General features: G+C 33.8%; 3 protein-coding genes across 4 annotated transcripts; 2 read left to right on the top strand and 1 right to left on the bottom strand.

Moving 5' to 3' along the window:
• The first annotated feature begins 2,155 nt into the window (after positions 1 to 2,155).
• On the top strand, positions 2,156 to 10,945 carry LOC111807309 (putative 1-phosphatidylinositol-3-phosphate 5-kinase FAB1C). Its single transcript, XM_023693017.1, has 11 exons — positions 2,156 to 3,884; positions 4,247 to 5,029; positions 5,155 to 5,308; positions 5,478 to 5,819; positions 6,300 to 7,037; positions 7,155 to 7,486; positions 7,572 to 7,698; positions 7,781 to 7,945; positions 8,052 to 9,557; positions 10,067 to 10,333; positions 10,493 to 10,945. The coding sequence occupies exons 1-11, from the start codon at positions 3,415 to 3,417 to the stop codon at positions 10,745 to 10,747; spliced, it is 5,139 nt and encodes a 1,712-aa protein (XP_023548785.1). The 5' UTR covers positions 2,156 to 3,414; the 3' UTR covers positions 10,748 to 10,945.
• A 2,816-nt stretch (positions 10,946 to 13,761) lies between these two features.
• Positions 13,762 to 15,000, top strand: LOC111779853 (uncharacterized protein At1g66480). Its single transcript, XM_023660030.1, has 3 exons — positions 13,762 to 14,057; positions 14,231 to 14,566; positions 14,696 to 15,000. The coding sequence occupies exons 1-3, from the start codon at positions 13,815 to 13,817 to the stop codon at positions 14,756 to 14,758; spliced, it is 642 nt and encodes a 213-aa protein (XP_023515798.1). The 5' UTR covers positions 13,762 to 13,814; the 3' UTR covers positions 14,759 to 15,000.
• Positions 15,001 to 15,684: 684 nt separating this feature from the next.
• LOC111809069 (U-box domain-containing protein 11-like) lies at positions 15,685 to 19,271 on the bottom strand. Of its 2 annotated transcripts, XM_023695416.1 has the most exons (5): positions 18,682 to 19,271; positions 17,796 to 17,912; positions 17,313 to 17,720; positions 16,051 to 17,129; positions 15,685 to 15,979 (listed from the first exon to the last, which is right to left on the bottom strand). In XM_023695416.1, the coding sequence occupies exons 1-4, from the start codon at positions 19,051 to 19,053 to the stop codon at positions 16,056 to 16,058; spliced, it is 1,971 nt and encodes a 656-aa protein (XP_023551184.1). In that variant the 5' UTR covers positions 19,054 to 19,271; the 3' UTR covers positions 15,685 to 15,979; positions 16,051 to 16,055. The 2 variants fall into 2 exon arrangements, with proteins under 2 accessions (XP_023551184.1, XP_023551175.1); XM_023695407.1 differs by having other exon boundaries at positions 15,685 to 17,129; positions 18,682 to 19,270.
• Between the last annotated feature and the right edge of the window lie 3,023 nt (positions 19,272 to 22,294).

The raw sequence follows: 22,294 nt of genomic DNA, 5'->3' as shown, positions 1-22,294 counted from the left end.
TAAGAACAAGCCATTAAAACGACGTCGCATAAGGAAATTAAAAAGGCAAAATAAAATTTCATACCAAATCAAAAGTAGTGGATTACCACAAAAAAAAAAGAAAAAAAAAAGTAAAATAATTATAAAAAGAAACCCAAATTTAATTAGATTATTAATTGTTGCTTCTTTTACAATTCATTCCATTAAAAAAAAATCTTTTGCTTCATAAATAAAAAAATAAAAAAATAAAACAAAATATTTAAAGATTTTAATGAATTTGCTAAAAAATATTGACTTTGGATAACTTAAAATTCAAATAATATTATTTATTAATATTGATATTTATTCAATTTTATACTACTTTAACTCATTCCACTACAAAAAATGCTGATGGAGAATCCACGTGGCAAATGGAAAAAGAATCAAATTCTAATAAAAAAATAATTTTTATCTATGACAATAATTATCATTTTAAAATAAAATGGATATCGTATATCTTTTTCTATATTGGTTGATAATGATAATAATAATTATTATTATGATTTAATGATGAATAAAATATAATAAATTGCTATTTATACTTTTCTACTTATATCAACGTGATGCTTTTAAGTTTTAAATGTTAAAAATCTTTTCTTTTAATCATAAAAAAAATGATTATTGACCTAAACACATCGTCTGAAATATCTAATCATATTGATACGTAATCATCTATAAACTTAGATTAGATTTTTGTTAAAAAAACAAAAAATTAAAATGTCAATGATTGAAACAATCTTAAAATAAAAAAAAAAAAATTTTGATGTTTGAATTTTTAAAAGGTTTATTTTAAAATACGAGTTGAAAAGAAAATAAAAATTAGTTTGATAATCTTTTATGACTCGAAAACATGTCTACAATAACGGTTAATAAAAATATTTAAAATAATTAATGCATTAATTGTAATAATTTAGATATGCTCCCCATTTCAAAATTTAAAAACAAAAAATTAAAATAACTAACTATTTGGCTATTAAAATTTAGTTTATAAATATTAAAAAAGAAATGAAATATTTGATTCTATAATATTTTAAAATATTTATGAAAAGTGAGGGGGTAATAATATAATTTTAAAAAGAAGGGGGATATTTTTGAAATAAAGATAAAATGGAAGGATAAGTAGGTAAAAAGTTATTTCACCAACCTAAAATTTAAATGCAAATTATACAAAAAAAAGAAACAAATAAAAGTTGAAAGGAACAATCATAATTTGGGTGTAAAATTTGACCCGTTAGCTTTCAATCCACTATGAAACCACGTTCTAGATTGCGTCAAAGGCGCGTGTACCACACATTCACGCACCGAGAGTGGGCCCCAAAAGCCCACAAAAATTAATATTTCTTTTAAAAAATTATATATTATTTTAATTAAAAAATATATTTTGGAGTAATTAAAGAAAATTGAGGATGAATTAGAGCTGAGTTGCTGACCAATCAACAGCATGGATTTGAACTCCTAAACCCTAAATTAAAATATAAACAAAAAGAACACAAAAATAAATGCAAAAATATTAATAAATACACCTCTTAAACCCTTTTTTTTTTTATTACTTTATTTTATATTATTGATTAATCAGCTTGATGGGCACTCTCAAAATAAAGAAAGAATTAAACCCTTATTTATTTATTTTTTTGTTTAGATTTATTCTATTTTAATTTTTTAAATAAATAAATATATCTTCACCCAACCTAGTGGATATTAAATAAAAATTTAATCTTTTCAACGTTAAAAATATTAAATAGATTCATGAATATTTAATAGAATCTTAACCCATTTAATTTTTTTCTAAAATTAAATAATATTAGATATAAAATTTAATTTTTAAATTTTTTTTAAAAAGAATTAAAATGATCTTATTTTGGACACAAAATTGAAATTTTAAGAATTTATTAAATAAAAAATTTAAAATTTAAAAATAGGTTATACCGATGAATCAAAACAGAAATAATAAAAAGTCTTAAGAAAGAAAACGTAATAAATTGGGCAGGCTTTGGAGGACTAAAAAGGAAATTCAGAGGACTAAGATTTCGGTTCGGCTGGGTTGGGTTCGGTTCGGTTGGGTTCGGTTTTATGGTTTTCTTTTAATATGGACATAGGGGCATAGGCAGATTTATTTGTTGTTTAATAATTATGAAAAAGAAAAAAAGCAGAGCAGCAAAAAGAGTAGTACAGAGAGAAGAAGAAGAAGAAAAGAAAAACCCAGAAAAGAATTGAAGTTTCTTGCGAAATCTGAACGGAAATGAAAGAATGGGAGATTGAAGAAGAAAGTGGTTCTTCAGATGGGAAAGACGATCAGTAGAATTGGTGGTTGTTGGGGTAACAAAGACGGAATTTTAAGCTTCGAGATGCGAGCTACTGATTCCGGTAGAAAAGGAACCTTCTCCGTACTCCTTCTATACCTCCTTTTGATTCTCATTTTACCAAGCATTCAAAATCAATTTCCTTCTGTAGTTTCTTCGTTTTCCTCTTCGCAAGCTACTGTTTCTCCTTCATCTTAGTTCAATCTGGTCTTGTTTTGGTGTTTTTCTTCCGGGGCTGCTTAATTTTGACTTGGTTTTCTATTTGTATATCGAATCAAGCTAACTCTCTTCGTTGATCTTTGACTCTTTTCTAACATATGATCGGTTTTTGCTGGATTCTCTCCTTGGGATGCTTAAATCGGTTGCCGGATTCATTCTTGAGGACTCTGGCATCAGTTAGGTTTTAGGGTTTCGTTTTCTGTTCTCTTCTTGTTGGTGTTGTTGTAGCTGGTGATACTAGTCTTTACTGGGTCCTTTGGTCTTCGGGTTATTGTTGTGATAGGATTCTGGTGTAAATACTGCCATATTTTGGTGCATCTCAGGTTTTTTCATAGCTTTCTATATCCTTCTTTTGATATATTTCTTGGAGGATTTGTTTTTTTTTTTTCCTCTTGTTCTTCTTTGGCTTTTGACTCCCATTTTGAGAGAGAAAGAGGGGAGGAAATACTTAGTATTAAGTCTGTAGACTCATACAAACACATCCCAAAGCACCCCATCATTTTTATTGTGGGTATTATTGCGTTTCTTCTTCTTTATTTGGAACTTTTTGTGGGTATTTTGTTTCCAAGGGTTGATTTCTTTTTCCATTTTATTTCTATATGTGAAAAAGAAGAAAAAATTCCATGTATTGAACTTGAAAGAGGAGTGGTGTTATACAGTTTCAACTTTGAGGTGTCATCGAGGTTTTAATTCTTCTTGGATGATTGACTGTCTTTGGGAATTCGTGATAGTTCATTACCAGATCGGTTGGAGGTTCAAATTTCCCCTGCTCCCATTTGTTGTACTATAAAAAAAATTAACAGATCTGATCGACAAGGTTAGGCCTTGGATTTCCTGGAGACCTGACTCACCAGTGTGCTTGTCTAAGGAATTTGTGATGCCTAACAATAGTTTCAAAATGTGTTGTGAGTGTGATACAAGCTTTTCCCAGATGTCTCTGAGATACCTGTGTCAGAGTTGTAATCAATCGTCTTGTGGAAAATGCGTTCGGGGTTATGAATCTTTTGTTGTTCAATCAGATGGTATGAAGGTAGGTAATGAGGCTATGAAGAGAATCAAGTTGTGCAAGTTTTGTTCTGATGATAACCTACGGCGTGAAGGTGGGAGGAGACATAGTGAGAAAGTATATCCTTCTGTCTCTCCCAGATATAGCCCAGAACCTCCTTCTACTAGTTATGATGGTGCAGACAAGTCTCCTATGAAGATTGAATCACTTTCCGATGATCGTCTGAGTCGATATCTTGGGTCACAAGATTGTGGTTATTCTCCCTATGCAGCATCACATAGGATTTCGAGCTCGTTTAATGCTCATCCATTTCCTATTTCTGTTCGCCACTCGCCTAACTGGTAATATTTTGTTTGAATGCAAATGCCTGTTCATCCCTATAATTTTTGGTATTCTAGTACCTGCTGTAACTTTCATGTTAGAAATTATGAAATCCACTTTTAGTTAGAAAACTCTTACGTTTGGTATATAGTTTTGTTGGTAGATGATGCATAAGTCTCAATATCATTTATTTGAGTACCTCAGAGATCTTATATTAGAAATTATAAAATCCAATTTTAGATAGAAAACTCTTTCGTTTGGTATACAATTTTGTGGTAGTAGTCAACTTTGTGATTTGAGATGATGCTTCTGTGATAAAAATATATTACACTTACACTTTAAATCAAGAAAAGCAAATTTTAATTTTTTGTTCCTAATGTAGGAGTGATGAAGATGATGCAGAAGATTCTGGGAGACATTATTTTAGCCCATCAAGTGATTATTGTCGTGACAGTTCAGACATAGAGTCGAGTAGTATTAGTACAAGAAACGAGTTCTTTAGTTCTCATTTCAGGGAATCAAGTCCTTCTGACAGCCCTTCAAGGAATGATTATACTTTAAGCAAAGCTGATTATGTTGTACAGACTATAGATCCAGGTCAAAGGGAGAATCTATCGTCTCAAGATGCTGAGGCCATTTTAAATAGGTCTGAGAGACTGACTGATGGTCAAAATAACAAACATGCATGCTCTGGTGACCTGCCAACTATCCAGGACCAAGAAGGAAAGGTAGAAAGGCCATTAGATTTTGAAAACAATGGTCTTATATGGTTCCCCCCACCTCCTGATGATGAAATTGATGACTTGGAGAATAATTTCTTTGCCTATGATGATGAAGATGATGATATTGGGGATTCCGGTGCTATGTTCTCTAGGAGCAGTAGCCTTTCTAGCATGTTTCCAGCAAAGCAAAATTTGCAGGAGGTGAATAAGGAGCCCTTAAGAGCTATGGTTCAGGGTCACTTTAGGGCTCTTGTTGCACAACTATTGCAGGGAGACGATACCAAATCTGGAGGAGATTATGTTGAGGACTGGCTTGATGTTATTACCACAATAGCCTGGCAAGCTGCAAATTTTGTGAGACCAGATACTAGCAGAGGAGGCAGTATGGATCCTGGGGATTATGTGAAAGTAAAATGCGTAGCTTCAGGACGTCCTCATGAAAGGTATAACTTATGGCCGTTACTGCAGCTTGGAGTATCCCTTTTGTGCAAATAGCTTCAATGCTTTGTGTATTATCATATATTTTGTCTTGACTAATGTCTTGAAGTCGTTTATCCTTTTTCTGCAGCACACTTATAAAGGGAGTTGTCTGTACAAAAAACATAAAGCACAAACGCATGACCTCACAATTCAAAAATCCAAGGTTACTTCTTTTAGGAGGATCCCTTGAATACCACCAAGTTGCTAATCAGCTTGCTTCTTTTAATACATTATTATATCAGGTACTTGTCTTTAGTTTTAAGAAAATCATCATTTAGTTTATGTTCTTTTTACACATTTAAGTTTTCTATGCATACAGAATGCTGGAACTAGTTAAAGTTGTCTTATTTATTATTATATTTTGGGTTTTATTGTTCCATGACCTCTAATATTCCTATCTCATTAATGCAGGAAAATGATCATCTGAAGACAATAATTTCAAAAATAGAGTCTCTTCGCCCCAATGTTCTGCTGGTGGAAAAAAGTGTATCCTCGTGCGCACAGGATTATCTGCTGGCAAAGGAAATATCTCTGGTGCTCAATGTTAAAAAGCCGTTACTAGAGCGTATAGCCCGTTGCACTGGTGCATCCCTTACTCCATCAATTGATCATATTTCCACGGCACGTTTGGGACATTGTGAACTTTTCCGGTTAGAGAGAGTGACTGAAGAGCATGGAGATGCTAATCAGAATAAAAAACTATCCAAGACCTTGATGTTCTTTGAAGGATGTCCAAAGCGTTTGGGTTGCACGGTAACTCTAGTTAGAAAATTAATTTGTTTTGTGGCTACTTTTTCAAAATGATTTTCTATGCTACTTTTTTGGAATGATTTCTTGGTGAAGTTTTTTGGGTACCTTACTGTAATACTTCTAATCTAAATTTTTTTACCATATTGTAACTTTTCATTTATCATTGAGAAATTCTCATTTTTCTTAAAAATGTCGTTGATTAATAGTTAATCAGTAAACATGTAAACACATGGAAACAAAATATTTGGATTTTTCTTTTCATTATGTAAAATTGTCAATAGTTCATACAATCATACTCGTGTTTTTTGATCAATTTTTTTCCATTCTAGTGAACTATAACCAATTTTTGAGTGTAGCTTTCAAACAACCTAATTTTCTTCTGACAATAGCTTGTAAGTCATAATTTGAATGGTTCTGTGAGCTTAGAAAAATGTGATTTTATAGTCTGTTCTGCTTCTAATCTTGTCACATTTCTTCTCATAGGTCTTGCTGAAAGGCATGTGTCGTGAAGAACTTAAAAAAGTTAAAGATGTTGTTCAATATGCAATATTTGCAGCATATCACTTATCTCTTGAGACTTCCTTTCTTGTGGATGAAGGTGCTTCTCTCCCTAAGATGCCGAAGCGCTCTATTTCTGTTGAAGATAATTCCTCATCAGAAAATCCCAATGCTCCCGAGGCATCCAATTGTCTGTTTGATCTTTCCACCGAAGATAAATTTTCTGCTCCTAGTTCTGAGCTTGATGAATCTAAAATATACTCGATGGATTCTCACCTTGGTGACAATAGCTTTCTACAGTCTACTGGCTTTGAAGACTCGAGCATCGTCGATACACTTCCTGACATATTCAATGATGATTTACTATCCGAGGTTGATCTAAAGCCTTCTCTTAACCATTGTGAGGAATTTAAGGACAGTATAACAGTTCCTTTCGCTACCCGAAGTCTTTCTGAATCTGAATTGCCAGAAACCTTGAAATGGAGAATGGGAAAGTCTGGTGGGATTCCAGAGTTGCGAAAGTCTGAAAGTTTTGATGAAAAGGAACTTTCTAATGAATACTTCTCAGCAGCGGATACTCACCAGAGCATTTTGGTATCCTTCTCAAGCCATTGTGTACTTAAAGGAACTATATGTGAGCGCTCTCGCCTTTTGCGCATAAAGTTTTATGGCCGTTTTGACAAGCCTTTAGGGAGATATCTACGGGATGATCTCTTTGACCAGGTTTATTTATTTCCTAATTCTATATGTCTAATTGATATATAAAAGTTCGTTTTGTTTATTTTTCCTTGGGTAGCTGTATAATTTTGAGGTGGTTTTTCGTTTGGGTTCTCATTGCAGACATCAAGCTGTCCATCCTGTAAGGAGTCGGCTGAGGCCCATGTTCTTTGTTACACCCATCAGCAGGGTAATCTTACAATCAATGTTAGACGCTTACCCTCTATAAAGCTTCCCGGGGAAGAAGATGGCAAGATATGGATGTGGCACCGGTGCCTTAAGTGTGCCCAAATTGATGGAGTCCCACCAGCAACTCCTAGGGTTGTTATGTCTGATGCTGCCTGGGGGCTTTCTTTTGGAAAATTTTTGGAGCTTAGCTTCTCAAATCATGCAACTGCAAATCGAGTCGCAACTTGCGGTCATTCATTGCAGAGGGACTGCCTCCGTTTCTATGGGTGTGTGAGGCATCTGAATTCACCATTGATTTTACAATTGTTATTGTATGTTGCTTGTAACTGAATAAGAAGTTTCTGAACACAGGTATGGGAGCATGGTCGCATTCTTCCGATACTCGACCATTGATATTCTCTCTGTTAACTTACCCCCTTCTGTACTCGAGTTCAATAGCCATGTTCAGCAGGAATGGATTTCAAAAGAAGCTTCAGAGGTGGTTTTCATAATTTGAAATGTGATTTGCATGGTTTCGAAATCTTGCTTTTGTTTACTCTACTTTGGGGTTTTCAATGCAGATTATTGGTAAAATGGAAAGCTTGTATGCCGAGATTTCCGATATCGTTGATAGAATGGAACAGAAAAACAAGTTGTCAACGCAGGACTCATCAGACTCGAGTGATGTGCAAAGCCACATCGCGCAACTGAAAGAACTGCTTCAAAAGGAACGAAGTGATTACATTGTAAGTGCTGTGAGAACAATTCAATTATGATAAACGTTTTAATTGTCCTTGTACATTTGTATATAGGTACTATGTTATTCATGAGAATTATTTGCTAATTTAATAGGGTCTTCTGCAACCATTCATGATGAAACCTTCGTTAATGGGGATGATTTCTGTCGATATCCTGGAACTGAATCGTTTGAGGCGTTCCCTATTAATGCATACCCACTATTGGGATCACCGGCTTTATTCGCTTGATTCCCTCCTCAAAAAGATTTTAAATCCAAAAACTGATGCGTCTTCACCTGTAATGAGAGATTCGAAAAGCGATTCTGCTCACAGTGATGGGAAACTTGAATTTGGCCACAATGAGAATATTCACGAATCTTCGTCGGTTCATGAGTTGGCTGGGAATGATTTACATTCAGAGCAGAAGGAAGAGTCAACAGCATTTGAATGCTCCGCATCAACCTCACATCAAGCCTGCAGAGAGGAAGCACACACAGATGGGGAACTGAGTACCCCCATGGATTTTTTGAGCATTTCTTCTTATGAATCCACTCTTTCTGAGAGAATCGATTGCGCTTGGTCTGGAACTGAGCAATCTGTGAAGAAACCACCGGCTGTTTCTGCACTGCAAACAGAAGAACCTCTAGATGGGGGAGTGAAGCAGGTGAGTCAAAAGGATAATCCTCAAATGAAAAGGGTATTGATGTCACCTGTGCGAGTTCATTCCTTCGATTCAGCGATAAGAATGCAAGAGAGAATCCGGAAAGGGTTGCATCCATCTACTTGTCAGTTGTCAAATATTAGATCTTTCCATGCTTCTGCAGATTACAGTAGTATGCTAAGGGATCCTGTTTCTAGTTTAACTAGAGCCCACTCTCAAATGTTACCATGGGAAACACAGAAGTTAAATTTATTACTCAGTTCAACTCCATCTTTTATCTCGACATCTCATATCCTTGAAGGCGTTCGACTGCTGCTTCCTCAGACTGGCAATAATGATATAGTTATCGCTGTTTATGACAATGAACCTACTAGCATAATTGCATATGCCTTAAACTCTAGAGAATACGATGACTGGGTTGCTGATAAGTTTACAAACAACGACGGAGGCCAGAGCATTCCTAGAATCAATATCGAAGATTCTCGGCCTGCAACTCTTTCAGCTTGGCAGTCATTTGGTGCTCTAGACTTGGACTATATCCACTATGGAAACTATGGTTCTGAAGATTCTTCAACCATGAGGACCCTCTTTTCAGATCCCAAAAAGTCTCCCCATTTGAGACTTTCGTTTGTAGATGAATCTTCAACATCTGGGGGTAAAGTCAAGTTCTCTGTCACTTGCTATTTTGCAAAGCAATTTGACTTGCTTAGAAAGAAGTGCTGTCCCAAGGGAGTGGATTTTGTAAGGTCTTTGAGTCGCTGTTGTAGATGGAGCGCACAGGGTGGAAAAAGTAATGTTTATTTTGCTAAATCATTGGATGAAAGGTTCATCATTAAACAAGTCACGAGGACAGAGCTCGATTCGTTTGAGGAGTTTGCTCCTGAATATTTTAAGTACTTGTCACATTCCCTAACCTCTGGAAGTCCAACTTGCCTTGCGAAAATTCTTGGGATCTATCAGGTAAAAATATTTAGCTTTTGAATCCTACTTTGGTTTCTTTTTTAACTTTCATATGCATTAGTTTCTAGAATAAACGTCTTGGAAGCTTAGAGGCCAAAATGGACACATCTTGAAAGTTCGATATATATATATATATACATACCCCTTCTTGTGGATGCATTCAAGTACTTTTACCGGACTCCACGCTCGTTATCCTTACTGTTCTCTCTGCTGGGCCCCTAGCACAGAAAACACTCCAAGAGGCTCAGCAGAGAGCAATAGAATTGCTCGACTGTAAAGTAAGGAAGAGTAAAGTGGCTCCTGGGGGGAACTACGCCTTTGATGGGTGAAGTATAAATGTTTTGGAAGCTTAGAGGCCGAATGGACACATCTTGAAAGTTCGATATATATATATATATATATATATATATATATATATATACTTTCTTGTGGATGTATTCGAGTACTCTTACCAATGACTATGGGGACGAATATTTACATTTTGTTTTTTCACAAATGTGTAATGGCAGGTCACTGTTAAACACCTGAAAGGTGGGAAAGAAATGAAAATGGATTTGATGGTGATGGAGAATCTTTTCTTCATGAGAAGTATCTCAAAGGTGTACGATCTCAAGGGCTCTTCACGATCTCGTTACAACCCCGACACATCCGGGGCTAACAAGGTTCTACTTGATCTGAACCTTTTAGAAGCACTGCGGACGAAACCCATATTTCTTGGAAGCAAGGCCAAAAGAAAACTCGAGCGAGCCATCTGGAACGATACATCTTTCTTGGCGGTAAGCTGCATTGTTGAATTCTCAAGTTCGTCTTTTTTATTGCATTTCCTTGATTAATTGGCTTGGATAAACAGCATGAATTTGGATGGATGATTGATTTGTATTCAGTACTTTATTCTTCATATGGAAGCAAATTTACTGATTCTTCACATTCTTCAGTCGATAGACGTTATGGACTACTCGCTTTTAGTCGGGGTTGACGAGGAGCGGAAGGAGCTCGTGTTAGGCATCATTGATTTCATGAGACAGTATACATGGGACAAGCAATTAGAAACGTGGGTGAAGGCGTCGGGGATACTCGGAGGGTCGAAGAACGCTTCTCCTACCATCATCTCTCCAAAACAATACAAGAAACGTTTTCGCAAGGCGATGACTGCTTATTTTCTGACAGTTCCTGATCAATGGTCTTCTTGATTTTATGATTAGATCATTGTATTCTTTTGTCCATGAAAGCATTTGTTCATCAATCAATAAAGTGATAGCAATTGCTGATATAAATTTGAAGGAATCCCTCTCATTCTTTTCTTCTTTTTTACACGTCCATCTCTTAGAACTGTGTACAAAGAAACACCTACTTTTCTTTTTTCGATCTAATGAGAAAGTTATTTGTAACAAATTTGGAATCATAACTTACGTAAGCATTACGTGTAGAAGATGTTCATTTTAGTTCGTAAGTTGATAATACTTTATCGTAAAGATATATTATAACGAACAACTTATCCCATTGGACTTAAACAAAAACGAACATCAAAATATTTTAATGGAAAATTTTCTTTTCCCTAAACAACCATAGTCCACAAAATCCTTTTCAAATGAATTTCGTTGTTATATATTGTGAGAGAGAACTTAAAAAAGTAAAAGAAATTCAAATATTTTGACCAATTGAAATCAACTCTTTCTTATGAACTTTGAATAAGATCCATAATAGATTGTGATTCCCATGTGGAAGAGAGAGAACAAATGTTTTTTATTTAGAGAAAAAGCTCATAACACTTTTTTTTAGAACTTGGAAGAAAAGGATTAGGAAAATGGGAGGAAATGGGTTGGCTCAATGGAGCACGTTTTTTTGAAATTTCATACCTAACATATGATATAAATATATATATATATACGCACGTCGTGCCGTTTATGTGACATGTTCTATCTTTAGTGAGGTCATATAATAGATTTGTAATGTTTCATGCTTAGAGGTCGAATCGAAACTTGAATTTGGATTGAATGTCTGATGACCTTACCATTCTTTAGCGACATGATCATGTTACTTACTTCTTCTTTTTAAGTGGTTCTAAGAGTGAAAACTGTCTTTATAAATTAAAATTGGTTCTTTTATCATAATTTATCTTTGCTCTAATGTGAACGCATCCAAATTTTCTCCCAACTTTAGTTTTCTTAATATATACTTACAAATGTTTAGGTTAAAAGTTAGCCCATTTTTTCTTACTAGTTTTTCAATTATTTCTTGACGTATGTGAAACAAAAATTATTCAACGTGAATAACAATAATTTGAGTGTCGCAACTTAAGAGTAAAAATGTAAAATATATATATATATATATATATATATCTTTTTAACCATTTAAAAATACCTTTATAGTTCACGAAATTCTCAACACATGTCCTTATCGTCTAGATCATGATAATTTTTCTAGTCTAATTTCAAAATCCAAAATGAGTATTAATTTCACGTAAGATTCAAATTAATACTTAAATATATGATAAAAATATATATTGAGAAGTCAATAATTTGAATTCTCTATGAACTTAAAATAATAATAATAAAAAAAAAAGTGTGTATATATAATATATATTAAATTTGGTAACGACCTATTTTTATTTTTTATTTTTACCCCAAAAAATAAAAACAACGTAAAAGAAAAAACAAAGTTTGAAGATTAATTTTCAAGGTTTTGAATTCCACGAAACACGAATAAAAGAATTAAAATGGCAAATTAAAAAAGAAAAAAAAATATGTTAGTGGTCAAGGTAACCTTTTTTCTTTTTTAAGTAAAATTGTTATAATTAAACACTAATATTAATTTAGGAATCAAATTCTTAATTTTACAAGTAATTTTGTGAACGTTCACATTGTTATAATTTAATTAAAAAAATTTCAATCCCACAAAATTAAAAAATTATAATATGTCCGTTTAAAATTATATGTATTTTTTCTTGATGGGCCAACTCCGTCATTCTCTTACGACATGATTACGTTACCTACTTCTTGCTTCTTAAAAGTGAAAACTGTTCTTACAGATCAACACGAGTCATGTTTTGTTCTTACTCACATGCATCGTAAAGTATTAGCATTGCAGACAAATTCTTAGGAAGTTACTATATATATATATATATATATATTATATATATATATATATATATATATAAATTATTCTTCTAAATTTAAAATTTCATGGTTATCCAAAGGAAGAGAGGAAGAAGGTGGTTGGTCTTGGTTCTCAAGCCAATGAAATTAAGAACCCAAAGCTTCCAAATTGATGAGCGGAAGGTCATTTTGGACTTTTTACACTATCTATTTTTTTAATATTCTTTCACTTTAAACAAAAATATAAAACACTTTAATATTATTATATATTACCCACCCTTATTTTATTTTAAATTACACCACCAATCAGAAGTGGGGATTAATTTTAAATTAATATATAATTATTTTAAAATATTTAATAAATTATAAACTTCCTTTTACCAGACATTTTATTTGAAAATTAAAATTTGAATTTTATTATATTAATTTAAGTTTGAATAAACATTCAAATTTAATAATTCAACTAAATAAAATTAGATTGTTACTTACGTTTTAGTGAATATATTATATAAAATGTACGGACAATTTTAGAGTCATTAATGAAAATTCAATAACGGGTCATATAACATTCTTCAAGATTTTAAAATATATCCGACCCAAATTAAAAGGATTAAAAGCTAAATTTAAACTATGCTCGAGTCAACATCAAATCAAGATGTTGAAATAAATTAAAGGTTGGATCGACGCCCGTGATTAACTCCCCACCCATTTTGTATTAAATTAAAACTATATATAAACTATATAATATCAAATCAAATCACAACCTTACCCCAATGTTTTGGTAACCACGTTGATTTATATAGAATTGATGAACGGTTGAAAATTCAATTTCTTAAAAAAAATATGTAAATTGGGTATGAAAATATCTCTTTAATAGACGTGTTTAAAAACTGTGAGACTGATGATTATAGCCAACGGATCGACCATGATTTAAGTTCCATACTTGGGTGGAAAGGGACAGTTTACGTACTTATTGTGCATTGTCAAACATGATTTAAATTCAATTTTCAAACATTGCCTTCTTTGTTTGACCACAAACAAACCCTTCACCAAACAAATTCCTCTCTATAATAACAACACCTTTACACTTTCATTTGTGTCTCTTCTACTACGCCCACCATCTTCCTCTTCCCTCTTTCCAGCTCTTTCCCTTTTGGCTGCCATGGGAAACACCTTTGGGCTCAAGAAGACGGTTAAGGTGATGACGGTCTCCGGTGACACGATCAAACTAACCCCCCCGGTTCAAGCTCGGGATGTCGTCAAGGACTATCCCGGCTTCGTTTTACTCGAATCTGAGGCTGTGAAACACTACGGAGTTCGAGCAAAGCCATTGGAACTCCACCAGAAGCTTAGCACGAAAAGACTCTATTTTCTTGTGGAGCTGCCTAAAGTTCCAAAAGAACAGGTGAGAGTAACGATATTAGAGATGTTTGTTTAACACACGATGAACAAGAAAAAAAAAAAGTGGGGAGAGATTTCTCCCAGTTTATTCAGCTGGGTTGGGGACGGAAATTATATTCTCTATTCCACTCTGTAGTTATTTGAGTTACATTAGTTATGATTTATTTTGACATGAAGGCTCCACGGCGAGTACGGTCGGCGATCAACATGAGTGCGAAGGATAGGCTAGAGAGCTTGATGTTGTCACGGCGGTCAGCATCGGACCTAACTATCATGAAACCGAAGAGCGTGTTGGCAGAGGAGGGCGGTGAACAGAGAGAGGGATCGGAAGCGACACGGGTGAAGGTACGGCTGCCGAAGGCGGAGGTGGAAAGGGTGTTGAAGGAGAGCAAAGATGAGGCAGAGGCAGCGGAGAGGATTATGGGGTTGTACATGGCCAAAGCTAGAGAAAGTGTTTGTCAAAATGAAAAGACGATGGAGAAGGAGAAGGATGTCATGATCAAGCCACGTGAGGTGCGCATGCACTGTCTTTTTTCTTTTTCTTTTTTAATTTAATTTTACTTGTCACTTCCATTTGTCATTAAGATTTACTAATTATTTTCGATGATAAAATTGAAATGATTTTCTTGGTTGAAAATGCAGAAGCGACGAGTAAGTTTCATGACGACAATAGAAGCAATGCCTCAAATTGCGGTAGCAACTTAATTAACAAGGGCAACAAAAATCATAGACAAATTAATTGAAGTGACACAGTGACGTGACGATCTACTGAGAGTATTACGTTACGTCCTTCATTTCAACTTAAAACATTTGAATTTTGAACCGCTTTTGTAGAATATAGCTAGATATAGTTTCGTTTTTTTTTTTACGTCCATTATGTACTCATAAATAAATTAATGTTATATAAGTAGCTAGCTCCCGAGTCATGGAGAGCTTTTTTTAGCTCAATATATATAGTTTAATGTTTCACATTATATATTAATATAATTTTTACTTTATATGGGTCAAAGATATGGTTGGAAACATAGACCCTTGGAGGTAAAAAAGGAAAATTGTTCTCTCCCTCACATAATTTACGAGAAACAAGAACTTATATTTTCTTGCAAACGACTTCACTTTGCTTGACTTGCTACACATAACGAATCCTACACATTTATATTAGTAGAAAAAGACATCAAAAGACATCAATATTAAATAGGAATGCATGTGACTTTGCACCAATACATGAATATATATCAATGTAGTTGATGATTAATATATCAATCAATTCATGTATCTAGCTATTCAAGAACCTCAATTATTTATGTATTCAACGTGTCAAGATTAATTCCAACAGGTAAGATACTCAGTATATGTGGATAAAGCATCGCTGTGTATAGGTCATGGGAATGAAGCTTTAGTATAGAAAATTGTAGTTATTTTCATTATTTTTTAAATTAATGTTATTATGATACTATTAATAATACTAATGTAATGAATTTCTATTTAAATATAACAAAAAATAATTCATCTCTAAATCTAAAGCCTACAAGGACAAAACTAGCTTAGAAGAAGATTTGAACCTGTCTGTTCTTTTGTATCCTTCAAATAAGAAATGTTATCATCCCTACTAACAGCAAACCATGACAGTATTTAATCAGAGGATAAAATGTTTCTTTCACTATATTCTAATCTCAAAACTCAGAAGATGTTCTTACAGAAAGGAACTGGACAAAGAAAAGGGTAAAAACAAAAAAACAGAGTCCAAGTATTCCCAAACAGTACCTTCTTTTTGGTTATAGCAGAGATTTGTTAAGAGAGCCAGTAAATGAATTTATACACACTTGTACAATATAATGAAGGAATGAAGTACACAGATTCAAGGAGTGTGGCCTTCATTAGCCATCCATCCTTAAATTCTTTGTTGCCACAATCAAAGAGAATGAGCTGAAAATCAATTGTCAAAAGTACTCAAAAGGTTGGAAAAGTATGGAAAATGATTGTTGATAAATCCATACCTTCTCTATATCTGCTGCTGCAGCGTTCGAAGATGCTCCAACAGTGAAATAGCCTTCCTCTTTGCTCTTTCTGTGCCACTCTTGGCGAGCTCGGTCAGTGGAATCACGGCACCCAGCCTACTCATGCAGGAAAGATTTTCTGTATCTCTCTTACACAAAGCAAGCAAAATTGCAGCAGCGTTTTCTTTGTTGCGAGGCAATCCGGTCCTCAGCAGGTCTATTAGAACAGGTATGGTACTGGCTTTCACCATGGCTACTTTTGCTTCTTGATGGCTGGCCAGGACCGACATTATTGTGAGAGCTTCGTCGACCATGGAGTTAACCGAGTCCGTAAGCATCTTTAATAGAGCTGGAATGATCCCTGCCCTCACAGACCTTCCCTTGTTACCCTGATAAATACACAAATTAAATAGTGCTGTTGCAGCATCCTTCTTCCCTCTTGAGCTTCCATTTTCAAGTAAATTCACAAGAGCCGGAATGGCCCCAGAATCACCAATGATTATCCTATTTTCATCAGCAAGAGACAAGCTAAAAAGTGTGGCTGCTGCATTTTCTCTCGCTTCCATACTTCCAACTCTCAGAACTTGGACAATGGAAGGTATGGCACCAGCAAGCATAATGAGTCCCTTGTTGTTCTCATATATTGAAAGGTTCAGAATGGAAGTAACTGCATTTTCTTGTATTAAAACATCACCAACAGTTAATAGATTGACCAAAGCAGGAATTGCTCCTGCTTCGGCAATCAGTATTCTATTATCCGTGCTTCTTTTCGATAGAGATCGAAGTTCGGTCACAGATGCTCTCTGCTCCTCAATTGAATGGCTTGTTAGTTTGCGGACCAGAGTTTCAATGGCTGCCATCTCCTCGCACACGTCACGGTACGATCCATCACACTTTTTGATCTTCCCATTGGTTAGTCCTGTAGGTTGCTCAATATTGTGGTTAACACACCATTGACTAATAAGACTTCGTAGCACATAATTTGGGGTGAGAATCAAATTTTGGAGCTTCTGCTGAGTTTTGGGACAAGTAGTATTCCCACAATCTATCCACCTCTGTACATAAGATCTCTCATACGTCTGTGTTGTAAGAAAGAACACTATTAACAAAAGGAACTCTAAGCTCAAATTCATTAAAAAAAACAAAAAAAGGTTAAGACATATATCATAACAGGTGAGAGCTTCAAATCACCCACATGTTCTTGAACTCAAAAAAACTCATCAAAAGAAACATCAAGTAATTCGTGGAAGTCGAAAGCCTACCTGGCCTGTGGACACAATAACAGGATCCCTCATGATTTCCAGGGATATGGGGCATAAAAAATCATCAGGGATTGGAACCGCGTCTGGGTTCTTCACCTGGTCTCCACTCTTTTTGGCAGAGTCATTCTGTCCATCAGAACAACCCTCTGAGGAGGATGGAAGTTTCTCAATCTGATCCACACCCCTATTCATCAACCCTCTACAATTTGGAAAGGCATCAAATTTCACTGTAATCTCATGATCAACGATACCATTCTCCTCAACATGAAAGTTATCAACACAGTTGTTCAGATTTAACAGGTCCACATTTTTCTTCAGCAACTGAGATTGAACAACTGATGGCGGAATTGCAGTCAGAGACCCATATTTTCTAGCTGCTCTTCTCAACTGAGCTCTCACTAATTCAACCTAGAGATTCATTGAAATATTAAATGATGATCAGAAATTGAAAAATCAAACAGTGGATTTTCCCTTAAATCCTACCTGTTCTTGAACTTCCTCTGATATATCAAGGCGATCATAAGGAAGATTGCTCAATGCCTTCTCTAACTTCCATGTCACGCATTGGAACTGAAAGATTATCTTATTGGCAACTTCTTCCTTCAAAATTAAAACGTACAGAAATTTCAGAAAATGTATACTGAGACTCATCAACACTGCCCCATTATGAACATATTTCGAAAATTAGAAAATTGGCCATGAACGTCAAAGTTTGAAATGAGGCATATGAGCAAAGAACAAGAAGCGTAACCAAAAATAGAATACGTGATAGCGGTGCTCCAAATTTAGAAGTCAAAGTTCATCCCACATGTCCGCTTGAGCTTAATTTGTGCAATTGGATACTCAAAGATGCAGAAAACTGTATATCTCAACAAATACATATCGCTGAGGCGATATTACGAACTAAATTTTGGGTACTCCGTAAAAATCAATGAAATTAGGGGTCCTGTTTTCCCCTTATGGACTTCGAATGACAAAATCAACATCAGCCAAGCTTACTAGGACAAGATACAAGATTAGTAAATGAAAATCTGTAACCAAACATCAAATATAGATCGTGAGAATCAAGAAGCCGTTCATTCAAGCAGTAGTTCCACAAAGCACAAATTCCAAACCGAAAAGCTAGGTCAAACCTAAAAAAAGGGATCGATAAATTCAGCAACTAAATATGGTGTGCTAAATCAAACTTTGAAGCTAGAAGAAAGTGAAGTGAAGTTGCAGAGGAATGCAGTGACTGAAAATCAAAACAAACACCATCAAGTTGAGATACAGCCCTCCAAGTTTCTCAAGCTCCTAACTCCTCTTCCTCTAAACCCAATCTCATTAGTAAAAGAACCAAAAGAAAAAGAAAATTAGACAGAGCGCTTACAGAAGAAGAACCGCAGGACCGGAAAGTCGAAGCAGCAAAAATGAGACGCTCAGTATCCTTCAACGCCGCCACTAAATCACATAGCCACGAAGACGGAGACGAATCCCTCACGGTAACAGCGCCACAAGAAGAAGAAGAAGAAGAAGAAGAAGAAGAAGACGCACCAACATGTCGAAATTTGACGCCATTGAAGTCTCTGATCTCCTCAAACAAATGCGTCAAAAGCACGATCCGACGCACCAGATCGGTACAATCCTTCTTGAAAACCCCTCCACTGCCCGTCCCCGCCGACATTCGAACGACATCGCGAACAAAATCCAGTAAAGCCGAAGCCGGTGGACAGTCGCTACCGCCGGCGAAAATCCCGGCCATTACTCCGACCAAATTGCCTGCAATTACGCAATGTATTTGGGTTTCAGTTGAGATTCAGTAAGTGGGTTTATCCTCACAGAGAGCTGAAAACTCGAGAAAATTAGGAACAGACAAATGGAAGAAATTTGGGAGAGAGAGAATCTGAGGAGTGTGAACCAATAGAAAATGAAGGAGGAGTAAACAAGGAGGATACAGTTGGAAACAGAATAAAATGAATTGTATAAACACACAGCAATATTTATTTATTTATTTCTCTTTCTAAATTATTATTTTATTATCTTTATTTAAATTCGCTCTTCAATCCAAGAAATTAAAATCAAGTTTATCCAACTCTAAAATATTTGTTCTTGTTTTTCTTTTAAAAAAATAAAAATAAAATAAAAATTGTTTGATTGTTTCAAACAAAACAAATTGTCGAACGTGTATGGATGTAATGGGGTGAGTGTGGCCTAAATTATTTTTTTAATCAATAATTAATTTTATATTTTAAAATAAAGTTTCGAGAAATACCGAGACTTGAACCTTTACAATTTGCCAATTACTGTATCAATGATGATTCAAACATAGTTATTACGAACATAATATAACCATTGAAAGTAATATTATAATTATGTTTGTATTATCGATTTGAATGTGTAATGATTGATTGAACGCTATCGAGAAACTGAACTTGGGTATACTTTCAACGAAGAGATGAGGAGTTTGGCAAACAATAGGTATACTTGGGGGATATGCAAATTGGAGAAGTGAGAAGGACAAGGCTGCCCCCACCCATGTTCTTGCCTTGTCTTTTTGTCCCTACACACACAACCTCAGTCAGTAGCAGCAGTTACCGTTTTCCCGTTAAACTTGTCTGCTCAAATGTTATTTAAAAAAAAAAAAAAAAAAAATTATTTTATCCAACTTAATATCATTTTTTTACCTTAAATTTAAAATTTATTGTAATTTTTACCCTAAATTTTTAAAAATACTATAAATTTTAATTCATGGTAGATTTTCGTTAGAAGAATCCTAGAGACAGCATTTTCACGTGCATTTATTAAATAATAAAACCTATATTTGGTATGAAATTAGAATAAATGATAAAAAAAAAATGATTTCACGGCCTACGAGTAATCACATTAACTCATCGAAATATTGTATATTAAATTAGTTAAAAATATATATTATAATCGACTGGAAGCATAAATCCATGACAGATTAATAACGTAACGAACCATGTGGCATAAAATAATTTGCATATATAAGAACTATGGAACTTTTATTAACAATTTTTGTTCTCACCTTTATTAATAGAAAGGGAGTAAAATTAGTAAGGCTTAAATTTGGAGCTTCAATCGAGCCATATAATTTACTCACTGTTAAAAAAATTTATATGTAAGCTAGAAATTCGAACCTCTAACCTTTTGATCAATAAAACAATAAAGTTTACATAGTTCAACAATAATCGACATATACTCATATGTAAAATTTTTTAATAAAAAAGGAGTGACGTTAGAGTTTAAATTCTCATACATCACTTAGTGTAATGTCTCGTGCATCAACATGATATATGGTAAAAATTGAGGATTAGGTGGGTCTCGAGTTATTATTCGTAACTCTAGCAAAAATATAGTTTTATTTTGAGTTTATTCAAATTTTTTTTTTTTTTTTTTTTATTTTTCTCTCTCCAGCCATACGCAAGTGGCATTTTCGGTGTTATCTAGAGAGAGAGAGAGCACATGCTGCCCTCTTCCGTTTCGTGGACGGTTTTCAATGACAGCTGTCACGTTTTATTTTAATTTGCCGAAATAGTCAACAATTTATTTTAATAATTTTAATTTATTAAAGAGCTCAAATTCGTTTATTTAGTTTATGAAAAATAAGATAATATAGGATTTTGTTTGTTCCAAACGTATCTACTTCTTCCCATAAAATATTGTGCGTATCAAATTGTTTTGGAATATGGAAACTCTTAAGCTAAATATTTTTAATTAATTAAAATATCCCTATCCTTAGTTTATTATTGAGTTTTAAACTTTTTATTATTAATTCATTAAAAAAAATAATTTTGAAAAACTAAAATTGAATAAATCTTAAAATATACCGACCGAATAGTAATTTAGTCGATTAGGTTCTTAAAATAAATGTTAGTTTATTATTAATTTATTATTTCATTACAAAATTTAGACAAATATTTTTTACAGCAAGTTGTGAATTTAATCTTTTACAATAATAAAAAAAAAAAAAAAGGAAAAATGAATATTTGACTGTTTTTGACTAATCACGAAGACTCGGTCAAAGCTGTTGAGCCCAAAATAAATACCCGTTCAATTATTCTTGTATTATTTAATTAAAATATATAATTTTGGACCAAAATATAAAAAGAAAAAGAAAAAGAAAATATTTATTGTTGATTAGTTCAAATCTTATTTATTTTATTTTGGTTGTTTAAACGTTTAAAATATCTTTTATATTTAATTATTACATAATGACCCAACACAATAATCTCTTTCTTTTGTTTTTTCCTCATGTTTTTTACCCTTAATACCTAAACCCACCACCAACCCCTTTTTTTACCGCAAAATATCACTGTCGCCATCACTCACTATATTTTATAATGAATTTTAATTATATTCTTTTACTGACTACATTTCTTAAGTTATTTAAATTCAATTAGATTTTTTTTAAGGTCATTTTCATTTGTATTTTTTAAAATATTTCAACTTTGATTAAGAAGGAATAATAATTTAGTCTAATTTATGGTCTCATATACACTTCTATTTATTGTTTATCCATTCATATAATAAAATAGACGTTTGATCATCAAGATCGATATCACTATTTTTTAGTATACCAACTCGATGACGAAGCAACTGTGAAATTTCAATAGACACGTTTTAAAATTACGAGGCTTTGTTTTGGAAAGATGGTTGAATTCTCAGATCTATTACAACATCATTCCTTTTCATGAAGTCTAGTAGCTTAATTTGTTAACNTTATTGTTGATTAGTTCAAATCTTATTTATTTTATTTTGGTTGTTTAAACGTTTAAAATATCTTTTATATTTAATTATTACATAATGACCCAACACAATAATCTCTTTCTTTTGTTTTTTCCTCATGTTTTTTACCCTTAATACCTAAACCCACCACCAACCCCTTTTTTTACCGCAAAATATCACTGTCGCCATCACTCACTATATTTTATAATGAATTTTAATTATATTCTTTTACTGACTACATTTCTTAAGTTATTTAA

Source organism: Cucurbita pepo, chromosome LG01 (genome assembly GCF_002806865.2).
Source record: "Cucurbita pepo subsp. pepo cultivar mu-cu-16 chromosome LG01, ASM280686v2, whole genome shotgun sequence".
Classification (NCBI taxonomy): Eukaryota; Viridiplantae; Streptophyta; class Magnoliopsida; order Cucurbitales; family Cucurbitaceae; genus Cucurbita; species Cucurbita pepo.
This window is presented reverse-complemented; position numbering and strand designations above follow the sequence as displayed.

Coding starts and splice junctions, on each gene's coding strand:
- LOC111807309 (XM_023693017.1), top strand. CDS start 3,415: ATGCCTAACAATAGTTTCAAAATGTGTTGTGAGTGTGATACAAGCTTT. Junction 5,030..5,154: donor TCAGGACGTCCTCATGAAAG/GTATAACTTATG, acceptor CTTTTTCTGCAG/CACACTTATAAAGGGAGTTG. Junction 7,038..7,154: donor GGGATGATCTCTTTGACCAG/GTTTATTTATTT, acceptor TTCTCATTGCAG/ACATCAAGCTGTCCATCCTG.
- LOC111779853 (XM_023660030.1), top strand. CDS start 13,815: ATGGGAAACACCTTTGGGCTCAAGAAGACGGTTAAGGTGATGACGGTC. Junction 14,058..14,230: donor CTAAAGTTCCAAAAGAACAG/GTGAGAGTAACG, acceptor TTTGACATGAAG/GCTCCACGGCGAGTACGGTC. Junction 14,567..14,695: donor TCATGATCAAGCCACGTGAG/GTGCGCATGCAC, acceptor TTGAAAATGCAG/AAGCGACGAGTAAGTTTCAT.
- LOC111809069 (XM_023695416.1), bottom strand. CDS start 19,053: ATGGCCGGGATTTTCGCCGGCGGTAGCGACTGTCCACCGGCTTCGGCT. Junction 17,721..17,795: donor CAGAGGAAGTTCAAGAACAG/GTAGGATTTAAG, acceptor ATGAATCTCTAG/GTTGAATTAGTGAGAGCTCA. Junction 17,130..17,312: donor TTATTGTGTCCACAGGCCAG/GTAGGCTTTCGA, acceptor CTTACAACACAG/ACGTATGAGAGATCTTATGT.